This window comes from Pezoporus flaviventris, unplaced genomic scaffold (assembly GCF_033815535.1).
Source record: "Pezoporus flaviventris isolate CSIRO_AGI_PZ_B2104156 unplaced genomic scaffold, CSIRO_AGI_Pfla_v1 ptg000066l, whole genome shotgun sequence".
NCBI lineage: Eukaryota > Metazoa > Chordata > Aves > Psittaciformes > Psittacidae > Pezoporus > Pezoporus flaviventris.
The window spans coordinates 18,476,250-18,491,477 of record NW_026892614.1 but is presented as its reverse complement, the minus strand read 5'-3'; the positions used below and the strand labels follow the sequence as shown (position 1 = coordinate 18,491,477).

General features: G+C 36.2%; 1 protein-coding gene across 3 annotated transcripts in view; it reads right to left on the bottom strand.

Annotated features, from left to right (window-relative positions):
* The window catches only part of PRKN (parkin RBR E3 ubiquitin protein ligase), a 740,903-nt gene that overhangs the window by 475,743 nt on the left and 249,932 nt on the right, over positions 1-15,228 (bottom strand). For all 3 annotated transcript variants that reach the window (XM_061471412.1, XM_061471414.1, XM_061471413.1), the window contains exon 3: positions 10,360-10,600. In XM_061471412.1, coding sequence (XP_061327396.1) covers positions 10,360-10,600 — 241 coding nt within the window. The remainder of the gene's footprint in view (positions 1-10,359; positions 10,601-15,228) is intronic.

Sequence of the window (15,228 nt, the reverse complement as noted above, 5' to 3'; positions counted from 1 at the left end):
TCAGCTAATTCAAAAATAATTTCTGAAGGATGAGAAAAGTTGCAATTGATAAAAACTCAGTTGCCAAGTGGTATAGCTTTAAATAAGAAACTATTGATCGTCACCAGCTAGAGGTTTTTACCCAGTCATATTGCTGTGGTTTAAGCCCAGCCAGCAACCCAGAACCATACAGCTGCTTGCTCACTTCCCCCCCTTTTTCCTCCTCCCACTCCCAGAGGGATGGGGAGGAGAATCAAAAGAATGTAACTCCCACAAGTTGAGATAAGAACAGTCCAGTAACTAAGGTATAACACAAACCACTACTGCTACCACCAATAATAATAATGATAGGGAAATAACAAGGGAAGACAATACAACCGCTCACTACCCACCGACCGATACCCAGCCCAACCAGAGCAGTGATCTAACCTTTCCAGGTAATTGCCCCCAGTTTATATACTGGGCATGATGTGCTGTGGTATGGAATAACCCCTTTAGTTAATTTGGGTCAGGTGTCCTGTCTCTGCTTCCTCCCGGCTTCCCCTCCTCCCTGGCAGAGCATGAGACTCAGAAAGTCCTTGGTCAGCGTAAACATTACTGAGCAACAACTAAAAACATCGATGTTATCAGCATTGTTCCCAGGCTGAAAGTCAAAAACACAGCACTGCACCAGCTACTAAGAAGGAGAAGAATGACTGCTACTGCTGAACCCAGGACACATATGTCTTGAGTATTTCTTGTGTGACAAAGCTAAGGAGAAAATTGTGGTGAACAAAAAGAGGGATGGGGGCGCCAAGTACATTCGTTGCTCAAGTGAACTTTTGATCATTATTAGAACTTTGTTACATCTTCACAGCAAATATGCAATAAAATAATGTCAGCCAGCACTGGAAACCAGGACACCAGTGTTCATCATTAAATCCTTGACAAGTTCTTCAGTGTCCCATGAAACGGAACAGTATATGGTGAACGGGCTCAACAGGGAGCATGATATCCTGGTGTTGCCCCTCCCCTCCACTTCAAGTGCCCATGCTCAGCAGATGTGCTGGCTTTCAGAGTCCTCTGGGACACTTTGCTCCAGGATGCAGCTGCCACCCTTGATTTTTCAATCTTTGTTTTGCTGGATAGATGGGTAGTTAAAAAACATGAAAATATATACATATTAAAGAAAAAATATATATTACAAGATGGGCTTGCATTTTAAGTGGAAAGTAAGTTACAGATATTCTACTTCAGAAATGCAGAAATTATTTCAGGCAGATAGACTGACAATACTAAATCTGAAGCATTCATCTGCAAATACCAGTTACAGCAGCAGTTGGATGCAACTACCAAATCAAAATCTGACACGTTCTTAAGGTCAAAAACCTAAGATGGAATACCAACATAGATGCCAGCAGTACAGATAAGATACATTTTCAGGTGTACTGGTGAATAAAAAGATTCCTGTTTTATTTTGTTTTGTTTTGAACTAGAATGCAAAAATGCTAGTTTTGAATCTTAATGTTAACTATTAAATAGGGACTTCCAGACCCAGGATGCCTCACTAAGGAAACTATAATTCTAACATAGTAGTTGTACAAAAAATGGTGTCACAGCATATATAATTCAGCTCAGAAATATTCCAGACAGTTTCATTTGCAGGCCACTGTACCATTCTGTCTCATAAATGAAAAGCAGATCAAGGAAGAGATTTCTTCATTTATTTTCCTTCTAGTTTGATCACAAATGCAGTCCTACCAAAGTTCAGCTTTCTGCCCAGTGCCAAGAGATCCACAGAGTATCAACATTCCAGAACCTTGTAGCAAATATTTAATAATTAGAAAGGACAACGGTTGTTTTGCTCAACAAAATCTTCATTTTGTTCCAACTGGATAAAATCTTAGTTGCTGGGCATAATGTAGGCAGTGTTGTCTCATGAAGAACATGTAAGGAAGAGTGACTTTTAAGTATAAGGTTCAGTGTACCTCAGAGCAGGGGAAATAAACCCTACACAGAGGGATTTTTGAAATCCTTCTAAAGCTGATACAGAATCTTGGTTCCAATGTTATTCTCTAAAAGAAAAAAGGAAACAAAAGGACAACAAGAAACAACTGAGGCACAAAAGATGAGCAAAACAACTGCAACCCTTGCTGGCAGTCTCTGAAGAGAAACCTGAATGGACATAAAGGGCACTACCTTGGCATCTCTAACAATAGTTACTCAGGTAGCAGTGAAATGTGAAACCTTGACCGAAACAAAGCTGATTGCAAAATTCTAAAGACTTTTGGCACAGCAATGGAAGAGCATGCACACACTTCAATTCTGGTTTTCTGTGAATATAAATTAGAACTTTTGAATTAAATTAACTCTCCATTTTCCTATCACAACAGTTCTTTTCTTAAAAATAATAAAAACCCCAACAAACAAAAAAACTAACAAAAAAGCAAACAAAAAAACAAACCAGAAAATTTGTCTTCCCATGCCAAATACAACACACTTCTTTTTTTTTTTTCCACAGAAATGAAAGTTTAGTCCCATTTAAAAGAGAGCAGGATATGTTTTGTATGACTATGTTTTATTTTCTCGTGTGAACTGAATTTATTGAACTATCTGTTCCATGTAATTACTTTCTGTAGATCAAGCTTTTCTAATAGATCTGTTCTCCCAATGTCCTTGCTGTGTGCACAGAACTCCCAATGACATTAATGAATCTCAAGCATGTGACTTGAGAGAATATGTCTCATGTCATTTTAAGTGCCAGCAGCCCATAACAGAAACCATACAGTGCAAGCACTAAGCTGCATAGTAGCAACAACTACTGTTTTTTTGATGAACGTTAATCAAGCTTTCTTCTTACTTGTGCCTCATAATTGGACTCTTGCTGTTGAAAAAGAATTACCATATACTTCTATTGTTGTGCTTTTACACCTAAGAGATCTTTCCTAAGCGGTACTTTCCTTTCTTTTCCCCAGTGGCATCAGTAATTAATTCATGCCAACAATTATTTTGCAAAACATAGCATGTATAGTTTTGTTCAACCAACACAGAATATTTTCCACCTACAAATGCCACCTTCATCTGGTGTCATACAGACGTGAGCAATGCATTTGCAGAAGAAAATCTACCTATGCTGTCACCCATAAAAAATCAAAATATATTCCAAGGACACAAGAGTGTTCCCACCCCATCCCTTGATACAGAGGAGCTAGCAAATGTTCCTTACTTCAGTTAACATGAAAAGGGCCTTTAAAAACAATAAAGTAATTAGAAATGTTCATGAGAGATAATTATGTCATGTAAACATGAGCATTCCCAGAAGTGCTTTTGGCTTTATTAGAAAAGAACATTTCTCCTTTCAAATGAATTTCACAGACAGGAAGGTGTGGGGAAATGGCACCATTCTCATCAGTGTTAAAAGCCTATGATACAAATGAGGTCTTCAGCATGTCACTGACTGCAATAAATTACCAAGTGTGTGTTCTGTTTTCTGAAATGGGCTCAATTTATCATTTTACTGTTGTTCCATTATGCTAATGTCCTATAAAATCACTTTTTGCTGTTGCTGGAAGGTGAAGAGGGGATATCAATTTTTATATATAGAACTTGGAAGTATTGCAGCAGTGAGTTGTCAAGGGTTAATAACCCTAACAGAAGATACAATATGCATAAAAGCAAACTTCCAAGGACTTTGTAATGACAAATTTTCATAACCCTACTGGAAGCAGAATAGCCAGAATATTTTTCTTAGTTTAACTATCTGAAAAAAAAAAAAACAAAAAAAACCCGACAGAATTAGCAATAGTTAATTGCTGGGCTAAACATTCTCCTCCTGATTTCCAATTAACCCTTGAATTGACACTGGAGATTGTTTAGGAAGTGCTATTTCAGTGAAGGTCAGATCAGAGAATGCCATTATCATTCTTTTCAACCTGCCCATAAAGCAGACATGAAGGATAATGAGGCAGAGGTGATTGCTTGCAAAAATGAACACTCCTCTAAATATAACATTATATAATAAGAGTGCTTTCTTTCTATTGAAATACCGGATACAAACCAGGTAAGTAGTAAAAGAGGAAGAGAACTGGACTTAGATGGACAATTGTTTTTATCTTATATAATAGCTTTTTTGCGACTGAAATGTGAGTTGTATCCAGAAAACCTCTTTTTGTCGAGTGCATCGAAAAGCAGAGCATTGTTTCAGAAATACTGTCATACTATGAATCACTTCTAATGGGAAGCATTGTTGACATGCCTTCCCTTACCTCTAAACATACATAACCTATGAAGCTAAGGCAACTAATCCAAAGGGATAATTTAACGTACACTGACATGAACAGGCTGCCAAGAGAAGTGGTATTTTAATACCTCCCTGGAGGTATTTAAAGACATATAGATGTGGCAGTTAGGGTTTACTGGTGGACTGGAAATTATAGGTTAATGCTAGATCACCATTGGTCATGGTGATCTCCTTTTGGGATGGGGCAGGTAGTATGAAAATATCAAGCAAGAAAAGGGAAAATGAAGAAGAAAGAGGACAAGACTGGTTCTGTACCAGTTTCTCTTGTCAAAGAGCTCTAAGGCCTGATCAACACAATTTCTGTCACTACAATGCATCAGCACAACCAACATGGCAAGAGCTCTGTCGTATTGCACACTCACAGCAAATTTAGGTTAAAAGCTCTAACAGTTTTGTCTAACAGTTTTGTGTATGTATGTAATCGATGCATAGTGAAAATGATTAGCAATGTGCAGGAGCTAACAATTTGCACAGAAAGCTGTTACTGCGGGGGTTTTATTTTGTTTCAGGAGTTTGTGAAGAAATTTTGTTTTAAAGTTTAAAACAGAATTTTTATATACAGCAAATTTACACAGTGAGTAGTGAAGCCACCCTTCCTAGAAAGTATTTGCCAAACTCAGGACTAGTATATTGTTGCTGAGCTGTTACTTTATTCTGCTTTTCTAAAAAAGCTAAATTAGTACCTTCCTTTTTCTGGATGCACACTGATTCTCAAATTGATAGTGCATTTCATATTTAAAAGGCTGTAAAATAATGCATTATAAAAAATCTGAATCAGATGTAGACTAAATCACAGAGTGCTACATAATGCATTTTCATTTAAATTAAAAGTGGTTTAATCCTAATAGAAAAGTAAACTGTCAATGCATGAAATCTGAAAATACCATAGTAACCTAGCTTGACATTTGAGCGTGTCTACTCAAACAATACACTGGTTGCATATTAAGATATTTATCACTTTTCCTTGTACAGCAATCTGAATCTTATTCACATAAATGTCTGTCAAAAAAGAACTACCATAAGAACCATGCAACCACTATTAAATCAGGTACTAAATCAAGACATTTAAGAAAGGTCAGTGTAAGTACTCTGATAATTTGGTTTTAGAACAAAATGTTGATAACTCTGGGAAAATGTCCTAAATACTAAATGCAAATTGCACAGAATACTGATTCCCTTCTCCCCTTCCCCCCACCTTAGACTACTGATTTACAATATTGTGTACCTAAAGTGCATTTAATTAATTAATTTACAGAATAGAATCATAGAATATTCAAGTTGGAAGGGATCACTGAGCTCAACTCCCAATCTAGTCAACATTCGGTCAATCCAAGATGAAGATGCCACAGCTAAACAGGAACAAAAGCGTAGCTGTCTCTCAAATTCATAAGTAACTTACTTGCAGCATCACTGATTGATTCTTCAGGAAAGAAATATTTTCAGGGAAGGAGAACTGTTTCTAAGGGATATTTTCCCTTATGTGTGGAGAATTAAAAAATGACCCACATTCTGAAAAAGCCTTGAAATCCCTGGACAGTGTGCAGTGCTCCCTCATGCACTTCTGTCACAGGGGAATTAATCCACAAATTATTTGTACAGATGCCACGGGAAACAAAGCCTTTTACTGATTCATTTCCCATGTAAAAATGCACCCAAATGATAGCAGAGAAATCTTAAGAATCTTTTCTAAGGGAATAGTAAATTCTTAGATATCTCATTTTGTGATGCAGCAAAGGAAAATTAGGTGATGAGAAAAATAACTTCATTGTTGTCTTAGGTATGTCTGGTGCAGTTGCTGAACACTTACAGAGCTTCATGTATCGGTGTATCAGCAGAGATGTTCTTGCAGTGCTGCAGGCCATTTTTATCTATCAGTGTTCACGTTTTGATGGCAGTCTCAAAAAGGTGATGAAAAAAAGCTGCAGTTTTACTCAGCTTGGTACTGGGTAAGGGTACTGAGCCTAACACCACATAAAAACAGGGAGGGAGAGATGCAAACCATACCATTGTCCTATCTGTAATTAATTTGACATTTTAAGTTTTACAAAACTGTGAAATAATTTTAAAATACTTCACAAGTTTAGAAAACTAAATTACTTCAAACACACCTGACACAAAAAGTCTCATTCTTTTAGGCTTTTTCATTAAAAGAATCATAATAAAATGTAATATCAATTACAGAGCACAGGAATTTTAACACACAGTCAACAGAACACTTTTCAAAAAGTGTTCGTACAATGTCTGCAATATCCCCAATTAAATTGATTTGCTGGATTTTTTAATTCATCAGAGCTTCTCTTGGAAGTATGAACAGTTTTGACTACCCAAACCCTAAATTGTGGCTTTTCCTTCTAAAAGTTTTTGCCTGTCTTTCACATATCAGATATAGAATGGGAACCAGCTTATCACTTTATACTTTTAAGCATTGAGGTTTTGGTAATGACAATTTTACCTTCCCTAATTCATAGTTGTGCTATTTGTAAGGACAGGTGGTTTTAACATATATTAAGTTTCAGTAGAGCATTTCCTAACTAGGTGGAAAAGAGTCAATCCCTCTTTTTGCTAGAATTTATAGCTTGGCACACCAAAGTCAATGTATACCAGTACCTTATTTCCTCTTCTAAGAAAAGAAAAACATGGAAAGGTAACAAGACAGCGGCAACTTGCACACAAGCATTTTTAAAAGGCTAGCTAAAGAACACCAGGATATTCTAGCAAACTCAACAGAAAAGCCCTTTTTAAAAGCTATAAAGAAAAAGACGTAAGGTAATCATGACCACATCTAATCAATTCAGATAAAAAAAAAATAAAGCATCTGATAATGGATTAAACTGGAAATTAAATACATAAACAAGCAACGTTATTATTAGCTTACAGAAAACAAATGCCATCAAACTACTGTCAAACTACATATATACTTTTTTTAGATCACAGATTTGCTTGACATTGATATTTGATTGTCCTGGGTTCAGCAGTAGCTGAAGGAGAAACACGACTGCTACTGCTGAACCCAGGACATTGATAAATACATTTAGAGAAGGAAGCAATGTGATTCTGTAGTCTGATCTCCTGCCTAGCATAGTCCACACTACTTCTAGGTCATAGTCCAACCTTTTTTGCTGGACAGTTGTTTCAGAAAAATGTCCTATATTTACTTTCCAATGGCCAAATACAGATAATTCTTACAAGCCCGGATAACATGTGTCAGTGGTTGATTTCCTGGCAAATTAAAATCTCTGTGTGTTATATTTATATTTGCTGGCTTTCAGCTTCTAGATAATGAAAGCTTAAATCCTGAAAGTTTGTAAGATCTCCACTCCCATAAATGTCACAAGTTTACAACAACATACATAAGCCAATCATGAACTGCACTTTTGCACAATTCTTGTGAATCTTCTCCTGCACCTTCTAACATTTTTTTTCAGCAGCTTTCTTGAAACTTAGACATTAAAATGGTGCATGATATTCCAGATTTTGTTATGCAAGTGTCAAAAGCTGTCTGTCTCCTGGATTGTCTGGTAAAATTCTACAGTTTGACCTTCAAGCATTCAACTCAATACTTCAATGATGTTACTTTTGCAGTCAAATGGTGCAAAACCTTCTGGGAGAACATTTTGTGATGCAAAAGTTACCACAAACATTTTTCCTCAGAATTCAAAGGAGGACAAATAAAATAAAAGCAGGGCAGGGACACAGGAGCAGCATCCTCTGGCAACAAACAGGAAAAACTTGGACTTCAGAAAGAGATCAAATATTTACTGCTACAGTTATGGAATAGCTGTGCAACATGTTAGACTAAATAATAATGAATGAATACTCTGACTCTAAATTGTATGTTTAAATTTGTCCTCTACTCATTGTTTGCAACCTCTCACACACAGAAAAAAAAAGATCATATTTGCTTCAACTGCATAGGTTTCTACTGTACACTCATCACCATAACAACTATCCACCTTCTAAGACAATAGCTTGACAGGTATAATTTCAAGCAGCATTAGTGGCATATGAAAACTTCAGCCACTCATTCCCACTAATATTCAGCTGTGCAAAAGAAAATCCACACTATACGGTAAAGTTTACTGGAAAACTGATCTCTGGATTTATTTTTTTTTTCTTTTATTCTGAATGGACTATTTTTAATCCAGACTACTCTTAACTCAGTGAACTCTGACTACAAACTAACCTGCCTCTAACCTTAATAATAAAAACATCAAAATCCTCTATATTGAACAAAAGTGGTGGGACTGAACAGATCCAAGGACGAGTTTTCATAGTGAGAGTCAAAAAGAGACAAGGAAAAGATAACAGGCCTTTAAAAAGTACTTGTTACTAACATCATCCCAGGTGGAACTGTCAGTCATTAGATTGGTTTTTCTTTTTTTTGTTATGATAAAAAAATATGTTTAACTTAATCAAGGACAACACTTATGCACATATACTCTCAAAACATTTTTTTTCCAAAGCTGTCACTCTGCCACGAAAATATTTGCTGCAATAGAAGACACCTATCACTGTGTACTTGGCTTCACAGAGTTTGTAGTCTGTGGAAAAATGTATCACATGACAAATTTTAAAAGGCCTTCCACATGTGTAAACTATTTTGTAAAGTCAAGTGCAACCATTAAAGCCCTGTACATATCATAGAACCATAGAATGGTTTGGGTTGTATGGGACCTTAAAGATCATTTAGTTCCAACCCCCCCTGCCATGTACAGGGATACCTTCCACTAGAGCAGATTGCTCAAAGCCCCATCCAACCTGGCCGTGCAGTAGTGAAAAGATAAACAAGTAGTAGCACTAAAAAAGTCAAACCACTGCCTTGGTTTCAATAATAAGCTCAGCCTGAAACCCTGCCTTTAGTTTAACATCTCTAGATTTAAATCAGCATTTACCTCCCTTACCTCATTATTCATTCAGATTGGGAGATGTGGATCATTAAGCTGGGTACTAATTTGTTCCTAAACTGTACTCATTCATCATTAGTTGGCAGTAAGAGGTTGATCAAGTCAGTTGTGGAATACTTCTGTGACCCTCCTACAAATTGTATATTTTCTGCATGAGTTACGTTAACGGTTTTAGCAGCCATTTTGTTAAGCATGATTTCCGTGGTCAGGTTAGTCACAAGAGTTATCTCTGTCATATTCACAAATTGTGCTCTGTGTTCTGAACCTATATGTTTGTATTAACTTCTGTATTGTATATAAAGGGTATTTGTGTACTGTTCTTTCAAAAAATACATATCTGATATACTATTATGATAATTCACAACAGAATCTGGTATTGCACAGAATGAGGTCTCTTTACTGGGGAGAAGCACAGTTGTCAGGATTAGCTTGACTGTGTGAGGAGGGAGTTACTCTGAGAAGATTCATGTAATAGCTAAAAAGTTCTTAATTTCCTTCTGACTTCAGCTTCTCTCTCATGAACAATTTCAAATATTACAGCACAACCCATTTACAGTAACTTGTGTCTCAGATGATTTTTCATGATGAAAAGAAGATAATTCTCAGCAATAATTGGGTGGATGAAGAACTACTAAAATCTGTAGTATGAATCATCATCATAATTTGTGCCATCTATGTTTTTATAAATAATAAATCTATTGTATAGAAATACTTTCTTACAAAATGTACGGGTATGAAAACATCACAACAGATTAAGAATAAAGCAAATCTGCAATGCATTAGATGCTCAACATTCTAGTTAAGGAAACTTCTGTAATGGAAATTTTACAGAGACTTTGTTTTGCCTTCCCACAGACTTCTGGGGGTTTTGCCAGCTTCTAAAAATTTGTAAAAATATTAAAATAACTACTATAAATAATAGTATAAAATATTAAAAATATTATTACTCTGTTTATCCACAAAGTAAAATTATTTTGTTAGAAGACACATCAGGTGCTTATCCCTCTTAATAAAATTGCATTTTTTGTTTAATACCTAAAATAAACCATATGCTGGTTTGGCTGATTGGTTGGTTTCTTTTCTTTTTTCTTTTTTCTTTTTTTTTTTCCCCCCTGTGGTTTAGAACTGTTCACTCTACAAAAGCAACAGAAAAATATTCAGGTCTATGTATTGGAATGTACCAAATCAGAAATTTACCTGATTTTTCAGAGGGAAGAGAAATGCTGGGTTTTGTAGTATCCAGAATAACAGCCAGTCCTGCAGAGAGTGATGGGAGGATGCTGGTACTGAGGTCTATGCGAGTTAGACTTTCAGTTTCTTTTCCCAAGGCTTTTAGAATACCTCCAGCACAGCTATTTCCTGTCTCATCCTTGTTTGGACTGTTCTTCTGTGGACTCTGAACAATATGAATGATACTCTGCTGGGCCAGGTCACAGTTCTGCAACATGAAAGCAAAATCTCAATAAATAATTAATTATGACATAAGGGACGAAATCCCTCTATCTCCAGTTTGGTATGCGTTAAATGGTATCCAAGCCATTTTGTGTAGAATGTCAGTGTGCAGTAACGTAGCTTAAAACAAAGTGACAACTGTAAATTGCTGGAATTGGGATTACTTGCATTGGCAAAAGGGTTACAACACTTACAAATTCTAAGCATTTAACAAGGAAATGGTGGACCAGAGCCAACGTCTCTAAGTCTAGTTTATTGGCACAAAGTAAAAACTCCAGAGGGAGCACTACTAAACCAAGTGCTAAGAATATTCAACACCTAACAGGCATTTACACAGATAATGCTGATACACACTCTTTGCTGTAGCAATTTAGGGTCAAATTTGACAATCACAGAGAGCTCATGAGCAAGCTACCCCAATGCATCTTTTAAACAGAAACAGGGAATATGATGCTACCAATGAAGATGGATACTTATTTCCTGTCCCTAATGTAATTTTCAATCTGAATCTGGCTTTAGATGCACACTCACTATGTTGCGTTTCCTGTTCTTTCCAGAGGTGATATTTAACTACTCACTTCAGAATTAGAGAAAGCTTGTAGAAGATCTCATGACTGCTATAGTCTTCGGTGGGAAAACAGAAGGTTTCCTACCCATTATAACCCAAGAGTTGTCATGTATATGTAAATAACTTCCTTTTTCAATTAGAATCAGTAGCATTAGACAGTCTTACCAGACCTTGTGTCTAAGAAAAAAGCAGGCTGAATAAGTACCTTATGAAAGGTTTATCCATCATAAATCAAGATAGAATTCACATTTTGTTCACCATTTTCATAATTCAGACTATGGAACCAAAATATTGCCTCAGAACTAGAAACTACAGAGACTTTGGATGGTTTATAATTAATGAAGGGCTTTCAAGGCTTTCATTACTGATCCTTCCACAACACCATGAAACAAAAACTGTTCTTTTGGGGGTGATACCTCCAGCAGATCCACACCTAGTTCTCCAGTGTCATGAATGAGCCACGTGCAAACATCAACCTACAGACAAAGAAGTTGTTTGAATTTCCTTCAAGAAAACTCTTTGCAGCATCATTATGTTGGACATATCTGCCCTGAAATGTCAAGGAGGACTGTCAATTACATTTGGGAGGAACAGAAAGACAATTCAGAAGCATTTGTCTCAGCATCTATGCAATGTTCAAAACATTCAGTTTGTATTTGCAATTACTATATGCACTTTTAATTGAAAAAGATTAATTTACAGATATTTTAGTGCTGTTTATACTCTTGTTATTACCCCTTTCTCTCTCTTTAACCACTTCTTCTCCTCTGGTCTCATATTTTAAAGTGGTTACATTCCATTCTCTTTCTAATGCTTCCCCCTCCACCCTTTGTGTCTTATGCATTGCAGTTTTAAAAAAACAAAAATATGTTTTGGCTTTGGTTTTTAAATGGAATTTTTAATAACAGTTTTTTTCTTAGTGAAGCAGTAATCAGGCAGATTTGTCAGTGCAAGGACACTGCACGCTTAATATTCAGACAAAGCAGTTATTAGATTTCAAGTTTAATATATTTTGTTTATATTAAAGGTCTCATTTCATTCTGTACAACTTGTTGCCCATAATATTTTAACAAGATCCATTTAAATAGCTCAATAATTTCCTTCACTAATACAAAATCCAAAACACAGCTGTCACTCTAAAACTTCTCCAACTGAGAACACTGCATACCATTGAGAAGGTAATAACCTAAAATATATTAATAATAAAATTAATAACTTAGGTAAATGAGGAACTCAAAAGTGATTTGCCCTGTACAGCTAGAATTACAAAGGGAAACAGGTATATATGTAATAACTCACAACCTTGGAAACCCCTGATCAACTGTCCATCAAGCCATGTTTTAACAAGCATCTCTTCTGGCAGTTTTGCTTGCTTAAGCAGCCCCTCTTCTGCCCTTCATTTTTCGTCACCATCTACTATGCATCTCAGTTTGTTTCTTTTTAACCTTCGCATCAGTTCCCTGATACAGTTCGCAGCTTGATGCTGTGCTACACACACATTAAGGGGATGGTGAGAAAGAGAGAATAAGAGGGATAGCAAGGGCTGCTTAAATCAAACAAAATGCCCTCACAAAAAAAAAACAACCTTTTTCAACCACTCTTGCTTGATCTTGACTGTTGTCCACAGTTAGATGTATGGTTTAAATAGATCAGTTCTTAAAACGTACAGGTTCCTTTCCAATTCTTTTTTTGCAGGCTGGAGAGCATGTGGCTAGCTTAGGAACAAAGGGAGGGCTGACAAAACAGAGCCCCATCTTATCTACTATTCTCTCTACAATCATGTCAAGAATCACGTATTTTGAAAGAAGATATGAAATTTGCACTATGGGCAATTATACATCCAGATGATGATAGAAATAACATATTCCTGGATTTCACTTAATAGAAGTTTAATTTTAAAAGAGCAGATGAATGTGTTTTATCTCTGCTTTCTTGTATCTCTTTATCAAAACCAGGAACAAGCTTCAGAACATTAAACATCACTACTGGTGATGATAATGTAGATTATAGACACAGAAAAGCTTAATTAGAAGATCCCAGGATAACTTTTTAAAGATGGCAGCTTGGAAAACTGAACAACATATTTGATTTGTACACTGCGTATATTTGATATGGAATTAGGGTGATTAATGTTTTATAGCAGACTATACTTTGTAGACGGTAGGTCAGCTAGATCTGCAGCTTTTTTCTCTGAGAAAAAAAAGGTAGAATTCAAGCTATTTCTGTAAATGTTTAGGTTGTGCCTTAGGTTACTACTGTAACAAATCTAAATACAATTGTTTATGTCAGCGTCACTTTCAATTTCTTCAGGTATTTTTTTTTTGCCTCAGGAAACACTTCTTTTGAGAATATCTATTATTAATTAGTCTAGAGACATTTTACTGTCTTAGCTGTTGATCCAAGTTAATTCCTGTGATCCATATTCCAAAGGGAAATACTGCAAGTACATAGTGTAGGTTAGGAAGTATGTCCTTGCACTGGACCAAAGGGAGCTGAGAAGATCCAGACTTGATGAAACCCAGTATTAGGGACTGGGTCTTTAGGGAGAATGAGTTTTGGCTGACTTGGAACAATGAATTCATGGCAGATGAAATTAAAACTTTTTTTCATTCAAGGCTCTTCATTTCTTTTTTTTTTTTTTTCTGAATTCTGACCTTGAATTTCACAAGGCTGAGTCAGCACATCCTGAATGAAAAACACAATATCCCTGGCAGTGATCAAGGACAGTTTGGATAAAGACTTGGGTGTCACCAAGTCATGGTGTGACCATGTCATGGTCTAGGGTGGGGCATTCCCACCCATGGCAGGGGGGTTGGAACTAGATGATCTTAAGATCCTTTCCAACCCTAACTATTCTATGAGTGTATGAATATCCTTTGGTTCTGCTAGCAGTGAGCTAACTGAAAGGTCACTTTGAAAGACTGAGCTAAACTGTGAAGAGGGAGAAGATGACTCTGTTTCAGTAACTGAAATACTCTTGTTCTGACTTATTTCTGCTTGATATCTTCTTGACAACTCATTTTGATATGCCAATACTGAGTGTTCTCCATCCAACAAACATAAAGCCCACTTGAGAAATCATATTTTCTGATATGCAATGCACTTTATTTTGAAACATTTTATTTAAAGAAACACTACAGCAGAGAATAGTTTGAATTTGAGGATATGGATTTGAATGTAAAAAGATAATTTCTTGTGATATTTTCTCTTGAAACGGAATTTGAAATATTTTCATTCCATGTTAACCACCAGTTGGGATTTTTTAGGTGTTTGTTTTTTTCTATCGCCTATCATCTCAAGAGCAATTTTTCACATTCTACTACCTAAGATCCAGTTCTAACTATTCCTATTATCTGGAGAGCCACATCTTTGCCCATGAAGCCCTGAGGCCTATAGAGTGGAAACAATAACAGTTTGTCTAATTGCTGCTTATTTAGATTAAGCAGATAATAGACTGCCTGATGACACTCAGAAAGAGATTCACACGAGACAAATGCTCCAGAAAAGGTATTTTAAACTTCTAGGAATGATCAACAAGAATGAAAATGTTGGCTTTCCAGTTAGGCTTTTTCTTAACTGTATTTCAATATCAGATGGGAAAAGAAGTGGAACACTTTTGTCTTATTAATCTTCATAATTAATGAAATAATAAAAAAGCTCTCCAGAGTACCTACGGCACCATACACCTCTTCAAACCAATAGGACCCATGTAAAAGTGCAGATGGCACACCCACTATCCATGGAGAAGTCTTTTTCCATGAGCAGCTTTTTACTAACAGGAAAAGTCTTTTTCCATGGATAGTCTAAAGAAATATTAAAGAAGGTGAATTTCTAAGAAAAAAAAAAAAAAAAGCAACATGAGGAGTTCCCAGAAGAAACACCAAACCTCTATTACTGCTGTAACTCTCTTACAATCCAAGGACAGAGACCAAGTCTCAAAAGCAGCAGACACAGAAAGAAAATCAACTGGAAGAACAACACAATTTTCATTCCCTGTTCACAGACCAATGACTCAAAAAAGCAAGCCGAAGAAAGCAGGAACAGAA